This window comes from Trachurus japonicus, chromosome 23, assembly GCF_045865225.1.
Source record: "Trachurus japonicus isolate A0001 chromosome 23, Traja_1.0".
NCBI lineage: Eukaryota > Metazoa > Chordata > Actinopteri > Carangiformes > Carangidae > Trachurus > Trachurus japonicus.
Window position 1 is genome coordinate 4672537 of NC_140929.1, and position 16349 is coordinate 4688885.

Below are 16349 nucleotides of genomic sequence, written 5' to 3' on the forward strand. Positions count from 1 at the left end.
AAAAATGGTTAATAGGATGATTGGTGCTGCCGCTGCAGGCTGGGCAGGATCACAGTGGCTGAAACTGCACTATGTAACTTTACTGTGCGGGTAGGAACATCATGGTCCTGGGACACCGTAGCTCCGCACCAGTACCGGTAATGACAGTGGCGACGGCACCAGCATCGGTACCGGCAACAAATTCACGTAGGCTCTGTGGTTCTCTGGCAAAGACAGACAGACAGTTGCTCTTCTCAACCAGAGAACGAGTGCCACAAATCCTACATAGTGTTGCTTTAATGGAAACAGGCAATAGCATACACAATGTATAACCCTAACCCACAAACAGAAAACAAAGGACAGAACAAACCTGACAACAAAATAAAACAGGACCAAAACAGGACAGAAAAGTAAAGCAAAAACAAAACAACTACAACGAAAAGGGAATTCAATTATTTTAGTAACTAATTCATATACATTTACTCAAATGTAAGTTTTTCCCATTTTTTGTTATGCATTTCCACCTTATCTTGATTTGGTGCGATAATTTTTTCCAAAAGAAATTGGCGACGCAATGTATCTCTAAAATAAAAAGTTCAAAAATCTTCTCTTAAATCTTAAATATAAATATTTTTCCCAAAATAATGATCATGTTTACAGTCTGTGGGCATTTTGCATCCAGTACTCCCAACAAAATATTTAGTGGTGTAAACTCAAAATGACTCATTTTGGGTCTTAGCCACTTTTGAAAGTCTAACCACAGTCTGGCTACATGTGTACAATATATTATTATTATTACTTTTATTACACCAGCAATACAATGTGCTCATTCTGTATTATTTGTGTGCAGTAGAGAGATAATGTGATGGCGTGACCTTTAAACGTTTAAACGTTTAAATCTCTCGGGCATTGAGTTGCGTTTTCCCTTTCGCGGTGTTACGTGAGACCAGACAACCTTTTGACATGAATCACAACGGCTCGTCTGAAATTTATCTTCCTCTGTGGTGGTGGGGAAGAAAAGAAAAGAAAAAAAAAACACAATCTGCCAGTTTCAAAGGAATTACTGAGGAGAAACTTGTCAGTGCGCTGACGGCAACCTGCTGCAATGTGTCACAGTCACAGGGAAGAAATCACACGGACGACCGCCGACGGTCGGACGGACGGGAGCGGGTTTTAAATGCATCAGTGAGCGGATCAGACAGGAACCTGCAGCCCTACAGTAACCTACTGTGGGATGTTAGTTAGTTAGTTTAGTTAGTTTTTCCTGTTTTCCTGACCTAAAAAACATTTTGGAAAAGTCATTTCAACAAAACTCTGGTGACATTTTCATTAAATTTTGCAGTTGTTATTCCTCTGAGGACAAAGAAAATCTACTTAATGTTCTCTAAGCTTCAGCATCCACTCAGAATTTACCCCATTAAAACATTTACAGCTTTGATTTACATATTAATTTGCTACTTATTGATTTGATTGACATGAAACGTCATTCATGATCCCAGCAGGATGAACTGTGACCTCCTCTTACACAGAGTTATCTTGGAAACTCAACTTAACATGGTGATCCGTGAAAAAAACTTGCACTAGACATTCATTATCCTCAGAGGATCTACTGTAATAAATTATTTTACTATTAGGGATAAATCTTTTTATTTGGACCACAGTCTCAGACGTTACTGAGATACGTCAGATTAGCTGTCAATATTCTTTGTTCCCAGATGATGAATCATGTTAATTTGTCATCCTCAGGTTGAGGTTTTTAACATTTTTCTCTTCACGTGAAAGGTTAAGGTCTTGATAAACATCTAATTAAATGGCTGCAAATGTTGAACGTAGCTATTAGAGAGATATTAGATACTTGAAACCCTTGGTCAGAGTGCCTTAAAACTTCTTCTGGATGTTCTTGGTCCTCAGAGGATGATCCACATTGTTTGTCTTTGCTCGTGTTTCACCGCTTTACAACTTAAAACTTAGATGTACAACAAGGATAAACTCCTGCTGTGATTTAGGATAAATCCGCTGTGGATATTCTTCATCTCCAGAGGATGAACTGTTGTGGACCTAGATTTTTGGTCAGAGCGCCTTAAAACTTCCTCTGGATGCTCCTGGTCCTCAGAAGAATGACCCTTAATATTTTTTATATTGGCTCAGGAGCTTTTTATTTCACTTAAACAACACTAAGTTTTACAACAACAGAGATGAACTCTACTATACTGCTGTGATTAATATCAAATCTACTGTCGATATTCATGATCTCCAGAAGATGAACTGTCGTGCATTCACCCTGATTTTACCATAAAAACTTCAACTTTCATTAGACGTTGTTTGAAACACCTGGTCAGAGTGTGCCTTAAAAAAAACTTATTTTCTGTTCTTGTTCCCCAGAGGATAATCCATAACGTTATCTGTCATCAGCTCAAAGCTTTTAATTAATGCACCACAAATTTAACAACACAACACTAAGTTTTACAGCAGAGATAAACTCTACTGTCCTTCTGTGATTAAGATTAAATCCACTGTGGATGGATGTTCATGATCTCCAGAGGATGAATCGTCCAGAGAAACATGCACATAAACTCTAAAAAAAAAAGGAGCGTGCACTCGTCATCTTCTTCCACCACCATCACCACCGGCAGCAGCAGCTCGATGAAACTGTTCCCCGGTTTGACATTGGTGTGTGTTGATGTGACATCGGGGATGAATAAAGGATAAATGGAAGCTCCTCCATCTGTTTGGATAATTGTGAATTCGGCTCCATTAGATTTCTCCTGTGAGATCGACTGACTCCCCTCCTCTAACTTTTCCCCCGTTCATTTTTCTTTTTTAAAGCTTCATCTTCGTCTTTTAGATTAAAATCCTGCCTTTTATAGAAATCCATACAGCCTCTCAACACAAACAAGACAATTTCTCAGTCAATCCTCTCCCCCCGTCTTCGTCCCGACCCGTATTTTTCTTCCCACTCGCTCATATCGTATTCACCGTTCGTTCCCATCCCGCTGCACGACTTCAATATGTTTCCTATTTTCTCTGCAACATCAGTCATTTGTTTCTGAGGCCCCGCGTCTCGATTTCCTTTGGGTTTGGCGGCTGATTAGGTCAAGAGTTGTTAGTTGTTGCTCATCAACATTTGAGCTTGTTGTGTGTAGGGCTTTTAACTCGCGAGGGGGAAAAAAGAAACATTAAATAGATGGAACAACTGAAATTACTTTCACTTCTCATGTGGCCACATCAGACCGGAGCTAAATTGGGCCCAAACTGTGGCAGATAAGCGCAGCCCCTCTCTTTCTTTCTCTCTTTCTCTCTCTCAGGCAGCAACACACTGTATGTACTCGCTTGTACATCATTTGTCTCCACAGGATGTTTTTAATGAATATTGTTATTCCGATCTCACAGGACGCAGAGCGAGGGGGAAAAAATAAATAAAGAAACACACACGTTACTCTTGCAACTTGGATAAGTTTAGTTCACTCAGACAATGCAGATCTGATTAGATTGAAAAGCATTTTATCTTACAGGTTCGATTTCTTGCAGCTTAAATTCCTGGAAATGTTTTCTCATAATTTCTCTAAAAAAAAAACAATAAAAAAAAACAAATCGGATATTTAGCTGCAAATTTGGAGCCTATTATAAAGGAAATGGGAAAAAGTTTTAGCTGTTACACTTGTTAACTACACAGTGTGAAAAATAGATCATAAACAAGCATCCGTATCTATTAATTATAAGTAAGACTTACAGGAACTGAATTATTAACTAGATAGAAAATGTGTCAGACTTCACAGTGGGTGTGTGGGTGTGGGTGTGTGTGTGTGTGGGGGGGGGGGGGGATAAAGTAGAATAAGGATAAGAATATATCCTGGAGTTTGTTAAATGTAAAATCACAGGAAAACATGTGAAACACAGCGTTAAATGTGAATTCAATGGAATATTGATCACCTGATCTAGGGGACAGATGTTGACAGGTCTGACAGAAGAGATGTTAGATAGATGGATAGATAGATAGATAGATAGATAGATAGATAGATAGATAGATAGATAGATAGATAGATAGATAGATAGATAGATAGATAGATAGATACATACATACATACATACATACATACATACATACATACATACATAGATACATAGATACATAGATAGATACAGTAGATAGATAGATACATAGATAGATACAGTAGATAGATAGATACAGTAGATTGATAGATAGATAGATAGATAGATAGATAGATAGATAGATAGATAGATAGATAGATAGATAGATAGATAGATAGATAGATACATAGATAGATACAGTAGATTGATTGATAGATAGATAGATAGATAGATAGATAGATAGATAGATAGATAGATAGATAGATAGATAGATAGATAGATAGATAGATAGATAGATAGATAGATAGATAGATAGATAGATAGTTGGATGTATTAACGAACCTAAGAGCGAAAATAAGATTTATGAAGAAAACAATTTATTTTTAGGAAACTGTTGGACACTGTTGGTGATTATTCATGAATTAATAATTTCATGATTTTCTGTTTGTTTTTCCTAAAAATAAAAAAAAAAGAATAAAAAGAGCAGAAACCTAAAATAAACAACTTAAGAGTCAGAAACACAAACGTTAACAATAAAAAAACATCACATAACAGTTTTGGAGGTTTATCTCTCGCTCTCTCTTTTGTTTTAATCATCTCTCTTTGTAAATATTTCCTTTAATATTGTCTCTCCCTCCCTCCCTCTCTCTCTCTCTCCCTCCGTCCCCCTGCAGATCATCCCTCGCTTCGGGCCGCTGAACGGCCGGATCTCCGTGACGATCAAAGGCTCCAACATGGGGATCAAGAGGGAGGACATCAAGCAGATCACGGTGGCCGGAGTCGACTGTGTCCACCAGCAGGACAGATACTCCGTCTCCACCAGGTAAATAACGTCAAGCACGGTGCGTTCAGGTGCAGCTCAGTACACACAGGGCTGTCTGGCTGCAGCCGTTAAAGGGATAGTTCAACATTTTGGCAAACTGTCATAATCCCTATAGTTTTAGCAGTTGGGTACCTTTAATTGTCGGGGCAAGCTACTTTTAGAACGGCGGAGCAGAGCAGAGCTAATGGGATTTCTTGGTTTCCCTCATCAAACTCATCAAATACACAATCCAACAACTCCACAACGCTCTGGTGGACAAGTTGTGACCTGCACATTCACCACGCTATGAGATAATAACAGAATGTTACCAGACAGAGTTGTTTTAGAGGGAAATCAGAGAGTGCTTGATGAAAAACTGCCCCCGACAGGAACGCAATCAGCGGTTTTGCATGAATTTCCCTCTAAAACAACTCTGTCTGGTAACGTTCTGTTATTATCTCATAGTGTGGTGAATGTGCAGGTCACAACTTGTCCACCAGAGCGTTTTGGAGTTGTTGGATTGTGTATTTGATGAGTTTGATGAGGGAAACCAAGAAATCCCATGAGCCTCCGTAGCGTAGCTCTGAGCAGCTCACGACTCTGCTCCGCCGTTCTAAAAATAGCTTGCACCGACAATTAAAGGTAACGAACCTACTGCTATGACTATAGGGGTTATGGTAATGGGCCAATTTGCCAATATGTTGAACTATCACTTATAAGTGCAGAAATCCTGAAGGTGAAAGCTGCAGATTTACATATGAAGTGTTGGAATATGTCTTCTCCTACATGAACCTTTGACCTCAAACGCCTCATAGTGCAGTGATTGACGGTGTTTTTCTTACCGGCGCTCGCTCCAGGTTTTTATCTGGAGCTGTTTTTCCTTTATCTGCTCTGAAGTTTTATGTGGTGAGTTCTAGTTTATGGAAGAGAAACTCAGAAACTCAGAAGAAACTTTCTTCCAAGGACAGTTTGAGTCTCAGAGGTGAAGAAAATCTCTCCGAGGTGGTCGAAAGCTCCAGAAAACACCAGTCAATAGACCAAGTATCATCAGGTTAATCAATGTGAATGATTGATTTAATGATTTAATGATTGATTGATTGATTGTCCCACAGTGTGGTGTGTGAGATCGGCCCGGCGAGACGAGTTCCTCCGTTCGACCTCCCGGTTGAGCCGACCAACAGCGGAGCGGTGCAGATCGAGGTGGAGGGAGGGAGGAGCGGGACATCGCAGGTCCTCTTCACCTACAGGGTACGTTTGGTTTCTACACCCAGACAGAGACATCGGTGTTGACGTGTCCCCTTCTCTGATTGGTTTACGCTCCGGTCATGTGACTCTCATTCACAAGACAGCAGTGACTCGACTCATCCAGTTTCCGCCACCATGACGACCTGATACCGATACAGAGATACGTTCAGAAACAGTTCAACCTAAACCGAATTTCTTGGTTTTATTGTGTCAGAGATTATCCCTTTTTTTCTCAAAAGTTTTTTCTCGTAATTTGATTTTTTTTTTTTTTTTTCGTTTTTTTGTGCGAAAAATGTCACATTATTGTGTCAGAGAATATCCCTTTTTTTTTCTCAAAAGTTTTTTCTCGTAATTTTTTTTTTTTTAATTTGGGTTTTTTTTCTTGCAAATTTTAAAACTGAAAAAATATATATGCTTTTTTTTCTCGAATTTTTTTTGTTTTCATGTAAATTTGCATTTTTTTATTGTCATAGGCTACATTTGCAAAAAAAAATTCTTGGAAATTTGCAAAAAAAAAAAAATCCTGGAAATGTTCATGTTTTTTCCCGAAATTTGTATATGTTTGTTTTTTCTTTTTGAAATTTGTAGATTTTTTTTGACAGAAATTACCTTTTTCTTTTTTTTTTTTTCTTCCCGGAAATTTGCGCTTCTGTTTTTTTTTACATAAATTTGGAAGTTTGTTTCTCACAAATTTCTGACTCATAATATTTGCAGTATTTCCAATTTTTTTCTTGTAAATTTGCTATGATGCAAAAATGCAAAGTGAGTTTTCCCTCCCTTTTTTTATTTAAACCTACATTGGCCCTAATATACTGTCTAATGTTTTTGCAGCACTAAGCAGCAGTGATCTGTTTGCATGTAGCAGGTTACATGTTGACGTTAACGGTCGTTTGAACTCTTAGTTGTTCTTCACAGGTTTTAGTCTCAGAGCTTTTTATTTTACCGAACACAGATGTGTCCAGATGTGCTCGTCTCTCTCTCCCTCTCCCCCTTTCTTTCTCTCTCTCTCTCTGGCTCCGTCCCTGCTGCTCTTTCATCAGAAATATCAGTGGTTTTGTCTCTTGATTTAGTTTGTGTTGAGCTGCAGGAAGCTGCGACCTGCAGACGCTGCTGAGTACACAACTCATCAAAGGAAACAGAGACAGTGTGAGACACGGCGGCTTCAAACCACGACATCAAATCCCACAGACATTAAAAGCTTTAGAGCAAAGTGAAAGAGCTGCATCTCTCTCTCTTTTCTCTCTTTCTCTCTCTCTGTCTCTGTATAAATATCCTTCACGTATGAATCCACAGCTGCTCTGAACTCTGCAGCTTCTCTTCCCACGTTTCCACCAGTCGAAGTCGGATCAACAGGTTTTCATGTTTCACCTTATAGTTTCTCGCTTCACACAGTATTTTTCTCGTTTTGTTTTTTATTGAGTCGACAAGAAGTTTAATTAGAGCGACGAGAAGAACGAGAGAAGAACGACTGATCTGTAAAAAAAAACAAAAAAAAAACGACATGAGTTGAACTTTGAGTTTGTTTCAGGATCGAGAGACAAAAAGACGATTTGTCGAAGATTTTAAAGGAAGTCCAGGACTCCCACTCATCCTATCATCTATCCATCTCTCCTTCTATCATCCCTCCATCCACCAGTCCTTGAGTCCAGCAATCCAACTGTCATTTAATCAGAAGTTGCATCCATCCATCCATCCATCCATCCTTTGATTCATCCTTGCATCTGTCTTTGGATCCATCCATCCATCATGTGTTTGTTCATCCATCCATCTCTCTTTCCATCAATCCATCATTCCTTCCATTCATCCTTCCATCCATCTTTGAATCCATCCATCCATCCATCCAACCATCCATACTTGCATCAATTCTTGCATTCATCCTCCTTCATGTCTTCCCTTCTTCCTTCCATTCATCCATCCATCCATCCATCATGTGTTTGTTCATCCATCCATCTCTCCTTCCATCAATCCTTGAATCATTCATCCAATTGTCATTTCATCAACTGTTGCATGATCCATCCATTCACTGCTTCCTTCCTTCCATCCATCGTTCCTTCCATTTATCCTTCCATCCATCCTTCCATCCATCCTTCCATCCATCCATCCATCCATCCATCCATCCATCCCTGCATTCTTTTCATCATCTATCCATCCATTCATCCTTGCATCAATTCTTGCATCCATCCTCCTTCATTTCTTCCCTTCTTCCTTCCTTCCTTCTTTCCATCCATCTTTGAATCCATCCATCCATCCCTGTATTCTTTTCTCCATCCATTATCATCTATCCATCCATCCATCCTTGCGTCAATTTTTGCATCCATCCTCCTTCATTTCTTCCCTTCTTCCTCCCATTCATCCTTGCATCCATCCATTCCTCCATCCATCTATCCGTCCCTGTATCCTTCTTTCCATCATCTACCCATCCATTGGTTCATCCAGTCAATCTTTCCGTCCATTAATCATCTGTCCATCCATCCCTTCTTCCATCCTTCCAGCCACCATGCTTTCATCCCTCCTTCCATCCTTCCATTCATCCTTTCATCATTGTAGTAAACGAGTGTAACAAGCTAAAACAGAATAGTTTCAGCATCGTTCATCTCCATCTTTCATTATTGATTTTAATCGATTGATCGATCTTATATCCATCCTCAGGTCTGACTTCATGTCTCACAGACATTTTATATATATACAGTATATTTAATATATTTCTGTCAGTGTTTCTTTTCTTTTTTCCTGCAGCGCTGGTTTTGTTTGCCTGTAACTTCCAGCCGGGTGGAGTTTGTTATGAGTTTGTTTCTCTTCGGGGATATTTATTCTTGTGTTTGTGGCTCTGTCTGCCAGAACAGCGAGAACAAATCTGAAACGCCAACAAACCAAATGCTGCTGCGCCGCTACGTCTCGTCTCGGCTCGGCAGCTGCACACACACACACACACACACACACACACACACTGGGGTAACTCCTGATTTAGAAAAACATTGTTCTGCTTCATATTTACACCTTTTTCTTTATTTATATTCATTTGTTTTTTTTCTCTCCTGCACACGAAGCGGTTCCCTCGCCGACCGCGCTCCGCCGCTGCGTCTTAATTCTGGAGACAGATTGACTTCTTAAATTTGGAAGCTGCTCTATCCCTCGGTGAAGCTGAGAATTAATATCCCCTCTTGTTTTGTTTGTTGTGCTGTCAGCGCTGCACAAACCCCCTCTCACCCCCCCAAAAAACAAAAAAAAAAAAACTTCTGGTACAAACAGGAAGCCGCGACCAGCTGGCGTGTTTCAGCAGCTGCCGTCGTGTCCCTTTATCAATATTTCCCCTCAAACACACGACTTGATGAAACTCTACGGTGACACACACACACTTCCTCTCCGGCTTCAGAAATTAAAATATATATATTTATATTTACATATTTCAGAGTTTTTGATGTGATCAAAGTGTTTGTACCTGCAGGACGGCAGCTTTTTAAAGTTTAATGTTTAATGTTTCTCATTGAAATTTTCTCTTTGTTTGTGTTTTTGTGTCGGGTCGACTGATCTTTTTTTAGTTTTAGTTTTAGTTTTTTTTTTTGTCGTTGAAATGTGATTATTTTCCTGCCAACGTCTCAAGAGCAACATCACAGTGATGTGTAATGGACAGAATAAACACTAATTAGCCGCTGTAATTAAAAGTCCAGACACGCTGACAGACACGTTTGTTGACGACATTTTGCCTTCAGAGCTGCTTTAATGCGCTTAACCCTTTATCGTGTTGCTTCTAGTTAATGCTGTGCCCAGCCTGAAATGCTGCAATCTGATTGGTCGGTTAGATATTTGCATTTACGAGCAGTTGGACAAGTGTAGCCTACCTAATAAATACGTTTATATTTGTGGTTTGTAATACTCAATACTGATCCACATCAGTATTGAGTGATGAGACTGTATGGACCAATTCCCTCCATCCTGTACACTGAGGAGGGAAGGAATGATGGAAGGAGGAGGGAGGAAAGGAAAGAAGAATAGATGGAAGGATAGAAGTACGGAAACAAGGGAGGAAGTTAAGACGGGAAGAAGGAAGGAAGGGGAAAGGAGGGATGTAAGAACAGAATAATGGGTGAAAAGGGAAGGAAGGGAGGGAGGAAGGAGGTAAGGAAAGAATAGATGTAAAGATGGAAGGAGGGATAGAAGTAAGGAAACAAGGAAGGAAGTAAAGAGGGGAGGAAGATAGGAAGGAAGAGGAAAGGAGGGTCGTAAGGAAAGAAAAATGGGTGGAAAAGGGAAGGAAGGAAGGAAGAAGGGATAGAAGTAAGGAAACAAGGAAGAAAGGAAAGGAAGGAAGAATGGAAGAAAAGAGGGAAGACAGGTAGGACAGATGGAAGAAAGGAAAGAAGGAGACGGGGAAGGAAGAAGATTAAGCAGGAAGGAAGGAAGGAAGTAGGAAATGACAAAGAGAAGCAAGGAGGGACAGAAGGAAAGAAGGAAGACAGGTGGAAAAGATGGAGGAAAGAAAGAAAGAAAGAAAGAAAGAAAGAAAGAAAGAAAGAAAGAAAGAAAGAAAAGAACAGGTCACCGAGCAAAAACACATCTCTCTGGCTACATCCACACACCTGCTGTGTTTTATTTTGAAAATCCATCCCTTTTGCTTCCTCTGTCCACATAACAGCTCTAGTCAGGTTCAGCCAATCAGAGGAGAGGAAGCTCTGTTGTCACAGTAACAGATGATTTGTTGACCTGTTGTGTCTTTTCTCCCCCTCACCCCCTCCGTCTGTCCAGGATCCCAAACCGGACTCGGTCCACCCGGTCAAGGGTCCGGCCGCCGGAGGAACCGTCATCACCATCAGAGGACAAGACCTCGACACGGCGACGAAAGATGATGTCGCCGTCACCGTGGGCGGAGTTCCCTGTGAAGTGTAAGTAAGAAGCTGCAGCCAATCACGGTGTTTTAAAGGGATACGCTGACATTTGTTTTTTTTTCGTGTCTTGCCTCACTCCCGAGTCCACGACCAGCAGATAGACACCATCCTTTCGACTGTGCGTGCAGTAACAAGGGAGATAGAGCCATATCACCCGTAATTAGCTTAGCTCAAACGCTGGAAGTGTATAGGTAGTGTTAGCCTGCCTCCTACCCGAGCCGAAATCAATTCATTTTAGCTCTAAACTCTGTAAATATATCACTTTATCGACATTTCAAACATTGTAGGCGAGAAAGTAGCCGTTTAGATCAGCAGTGTGTCGTTAATTTGTCTAAATACCAGCTGTTTACAGTTTTGTTTGGACGAATTCGGCGCTACTCAAGCTAGCCGTTGTGACCAACGCACTTCCGGTTACTTTCACAAAATAAAACACCCGTTGCCCTTTACGTACAGAAAACCATGACAATAGAATTTGTGCTTTTACTTTGAAATAGAAAGCTAACCAACCCTCAATGTAGCTGGCTTGAACCAAAATAAACCGTCTTTGCTTGAACCCTCCGTTTTGACCGATCTCGTCCCGTTACCGGCATTTGGCGGCTCAAGATGCCTTACCGGAGAGTTTTGTCAGCTCTGAGACGAAGATCGGTCCGCCGGTTTCCGTTTAGAGTTGCTGAAGAGTTTCTCTGATGACTTTAGGTGGAGGCAGGCTAACACTACCTATACACTTCCAGTGTTTGAGCTAAGCTAATTACAGGCGATACGGCTCTATCTCCCTTGTTACTGCACGCACAGTCGAAAGGATGGTGTCTATCTGCTGGTCATGGACTCGGGAGTGAGGCAAGACACGTAAAAAAAAAAAAATGTTGGCGTATCCCTTTAAACCTTTCACCTCTCTCCAGAGACACTAACCTTCCTCCTCCTCCTCCTCCTCCTCCTCAGCCTGGCGTTCGGGGCTCAGATCACCTGTAAGACCGGCCGGTACCGGGGCCAGAAGGTCCCGTCGGACCCGCTGACCCTGACGGTCCGCTACGGCAAGAACACCACCAAGGACGTGGCGGCCGCGTTCCAGTACTCAGAGAACCCCAAGATCTCAGACTACTACCCCAAGACCAGCTTCATGTGGTGAGTCAGCTCACACCAGACCAGACCAGTCCGGTCCGGTTTAGAGATAGTCCGGTCCAGTCCAGTCCAGTCTAGTTCAATCCGGTCCAGATCCAAATACAGTCCAGTGCAGTCCGGGCTAGTCTAGTCCAGATCCAGATCCATATACAGATTCAGATCCGGTCCAGTCAAGTCTAGTCCAAACTAGTCCAGTCCAGTCTCAGTCCAGATCCATACTCAGATCGATCCAGACTCAGATCAAGTCCAGTCTTGTCCGTTCCGGTTTAGATAAAGTCCGGTTCATATTCAGATCCAGTCCAGTCCAAACTAGTCCAGTCCAGTCCAGTCTCAGTCCAGATCCAGATCCAGATCTAGTCCAAACTAGTCCAAACTAGTCCAGTCAAGTCCGGTCCAGATCCAAATACAGTCCAGTCCAGTCCGGGCTAGTCTAGTCCAGATCCATATACAGATTCAGATCCGGTCCAGTCCAATCTAGTCCAGGTCCAAATACAGTCAAGTCCAGTCTGGGATACTCCAGTCCAGATCCAGATTCAGATTCAGGTCCAGTCCAGTCCACTCCAGTCCAGTCCAAATCCATATTCACATTCACATCCAGTCCAAACTAGTCCAGTCAAGATCCATATTCAGATCCAGTCCAGTCCAGAATAGTCCAGTACAGTCCAGGTCCAGATTTAGTCCAGTCCAGTCCAGTCCAGAATACATATTCACATCCAGTCCAGACTAGTCCAGTACAGTCTAGATCCAGACCCAGATTCAGTCCAGTCTAGTCTAGTCTAGTCTAGTCTAGTTTAGATCCAGATCCAGATTGAGCCTGTTCCTGAGAACTCGAGCTCAGTTGGTCCAGCAGAAAAACTCAGAGGAGGGAAACCAGTTTAGTTTTTTCTCCTGTAGAAAAATAAAAAATAAAAAATAAAAACCTTTTCCAGTGAAGTGACATTTATTTTATTCTGAGTTTTTAGTGCCTGATGTTTTTATTGCGTTTGGTGTTTTATTGTTTCTTTTATCAAGTCTCCCTCTCGGGATGATAAATAAAATCTGAATCTAAATCTGAAAAATATAAATGTCATGAGTTCCACTGCTGTTTACTCAGGTGTAATATTTTATATGTGTGTTTTATTATTTATTATTGTGCACTATAAAACACACTGGACTTATATCTGTATGTTTTGCACACACTTTGTTTTGTTAGAAATTCTTTATTAGAGTTTAAAGTGACTTTATAAATTACATATAAGGTTGTCTTTGACTCTTTACTGCCCCCTACAGGCAGAATGACTCACTGCAGCTGGAGTTTTTTTGTTTTTTTTTCTCATTTTACGGTAGAAAACAAAGATTTTATGTTCTGAAACAGATCAGAAATAATCAATTAAACTGTTTATTTTATGTTTTACAAGAGAAAAGAGGGATGTAAGGAAAGAAAGGAAAGAAGAATAGATGGAAAGATGGAAGGAGGGATAGAAGTAAGGAAACAAGGAATGAAGTTACATAAGACAGGAGGAAGGAAGAGGAAAGGAAGGACGTAAGGAAAGAAAAATGGGTGGAAAAGGGAAGGAAACAGGGAAGGGGGAGGAAAGGAAGGAAGAATGGAAGAAAAGAGGGAAGACAGGTAGGACAGATGAAAGAAAGAAAAGAAGGAGACATGGAAGGAAGAAGGTTAAGAAGGAAGGAAGGAAGGAAGGAAGTAGGAAATGACAAAGAGAAGCAAGGAGGGAAGGAAGGAAAGAAGGAAGACAGGTGGAAAAGATGGAGGAAAGAAAGAAAGAATAATGGGTGAAAAGGGAGGGAGGAAGGAGCTAAGGAAAGAATAGATGTAACGATGGAAGGAGGGATAGAAGTAAGGAAACAAGGAAGGAAGTAAAGAGGGGAGGAAGGAAAAAGAAAGGAGGGACATAAGGAAAGAAAAATGGGTGGAAAAGGGAAGGACGGAAGGAGGGATAGAAGTAGGAAGGAAGAATGGAAGAAAAGAGGACAGGTAGGACAGATGGATGAAAGGAAAGAAGGAGACAGGGAAGGAAGAAGGTTAAGAAGGAAGGAAGGAAGTAGGAAATGACAAAGATGGAGAAAGATAGAAGTAAGGAAAGAAGTGAAGGGGGTGGAAGGTAGGAAGGAAGAGGAAAGGAGGGACGTAAGGAAAGAAAAATGGGTGGGAAAGGGAAGGAAGGAAGGAAACGACAAAGAGAAGCAAGGAGGGAAGGAAGGAAAGAAGGAAGACAGGTGGAAAAGATGGAGGAAGGAAATTAAACAGTTTATTTTATGTTTTACAAGAGAAAAGACTTGGTTTTGGACATTTAGTCTCAACATCTCAACATACGAGTCTCTTGTTCATCATGAGCTCTGAGGGAATGAAACGCAGCAGCGATGTGATTAGAGCCGTATTGATCCGATTATCAGCTGATTATCCATTTATCACAGTCTGTTTCTAAGTAACGGGAAAAAAACAACAGGAAGAAGAGAGACTCAAATGAGAAAAGAAAATGAACCGTTGTTTCTTTTAAATTGATTTCCACTGTGTTTCCATAGCGGCGGCCGGAGGATCGTGGTGGTGGGAAACGGTTTCGACTTGATCCAAAGAGCCACGATGAAAGTCCTGCCGTCTGTGGACGAGTTCTCACAGGCGGCTGCTCCCGAAGAGGTGTGTGTGTGTGTGTGTGTGTGTGTGTGTGTGTGTGTGTGTGTGTGTGTGTGTGTGTGTGTGTGTGTGTGTGTGTGTGTGTGTGTGTGTGTGTGTGTGTCTTTGTGTGTGTGTGTGTGTGTGTGTGTGTGTGTGTGTGTGTGTGTGTGTGTGTGTGTGTGTGTGTGTTGCATCAGCAGATTGAAAAATATACAGCAAGTAGGGAAGGAACGAAGGAAGGAGGAGAGAAGAAAGGAAGGAAGGGGAAAGGAGGGATGTAAGGACAGAATAATGGGCGAAAAGGGAAGGAAGGAGGTAAGGAAAGAATAGATGGAAAGATAGAAGGAGGGATAGAAGTAAGGAAACAATAAGGAAGGAAGTAAAGAGGAGAGGAAGATATAGGAAGGAAGAAGAAAGGGTTAATGGGTGGAAAGGGGAAGGAGGAATAGAAGTAAGGAAACAGGGAAGGGGGAGGAAAGGAAGGAAGAATGGAAGAAAAGAGGGAAGACAATAGAACAGATGGAAGAAAGGAAAAAGTAGATAATGACAAGTAGAAGCAAGGAGGGAAGGAAGGAAAGAAGGAAGACAGGTGGAAAAGATGGAGGAAGGAAAGAAAGAAAGAAAGAAAGAAAGAAAGAAAGAAAGAAAGAAAGAAAGAAAGAAAGAAAGAAAGAAAGAAAGAAAGAAAGAAAGAAAGAAAGAAAGATCTTTGTGTGTGTGTGTGTGTGTGTGTTGCATCAGCAGATTGATGGAGTTTTGCTGCTTCTCTATTTTAAAGTGCTGCTTCATTTCCTTTTGTTTCTCGGCTTCACTTCTCTGCACAAACTTTGTTTTTCCCTCTTCTCTTCCTCCACTTTTTATTTATCGTTCCCACAAATCTATTTTTCTCTCCTCCACACTTTCCTCTCTCTCTCTCTCTTTTGTCTTGTCCTCTGACACTTTTTTTTTTATATATATGAAGCTGGGTTTTTTTCTCCTTGAACTCCTTGAGCTGTTGTGTTTAATGTGCTGGAAAAACACCAGGACGACGGTAAAGGCTTTTAACTGAGGTTGTTTACATAAGAAAACAGAGCAAGTTAATTAAGTTACAGTGAAGATAATTGTAAAGAAATGAAAAAAAAAACACGATGAACATCCAAGAAAATCAAACTTAGTATCAGGAAAGTTTCTTAAAATGAGTTTAATGTTTTACACATTCATCGTTTTCTAATTGTTGAGTCGTTTCTGTGTTAAAATCGCTCAGAAAATCAGATTATCTCATTATTTTCCATATTCAAATGGTTCAACAATGTTTTCAAGCTGTCTTTTTTAAATATATTTGAGTAGACTTCAGACTTTAAATTTCTTCATACTAATCTTCAACAATTCAAGTAATTTCCAACCATTTCATACAGCCTGCTTCTCTTACATGTTTTAGTTTTACTCTTCTGATATTGTTTCATCTTTTCAAGATTGATTCAGCAATTTCTTCACTTAATTCAACGTTGTTTCAACAATTTATTCAGTTCATCCAGCTTCCAGCTTTCAGCATTCACGAAATGCATTCTCTGGTTACAATTAAAGCCTCAGTTGGGTTCAAGTTTATGAAAAAATCACTTTTCTGTTCTTTAAAGCCCCA

The 16349-nt window shown here is 40.7% G+C and overlaps 1 protein-coding gene across 3 annotated transcripts in view; it reads left to right on the top strand.

Moving 5' to 3' along the window:
• Positions 1-16349, top strand: part of plxnb2a.1 (plexin b2a, tandem duplicate 1) — a 238452-nt gene that overhangs the window by 195769 nt on the left and 26334 nt on the right. For all 3 annotated transcript variants that reach the window (XM_085769977.1, XM_085769978.1, XM_085769979.1), the window contains 5 exons: positions 4743-4891; positions 5983-6118; positions 10859-10995; positions 11938-12120; positions 14641-14752. In XM_085769977.1, coding sequence (XP_085626103.1) covers positions 4743-4891; positions 5983-6118; positions 10859-10995; positions 11938-12120; positions 14641-14752 — 717 coding nt within the window. The remainder of the gene's footprint in view (positions 1-4742; positions 4892-5982; positions 6119-10858; positions 10996-11937; positions 12121-14640; positions 14753-16349) is intronic.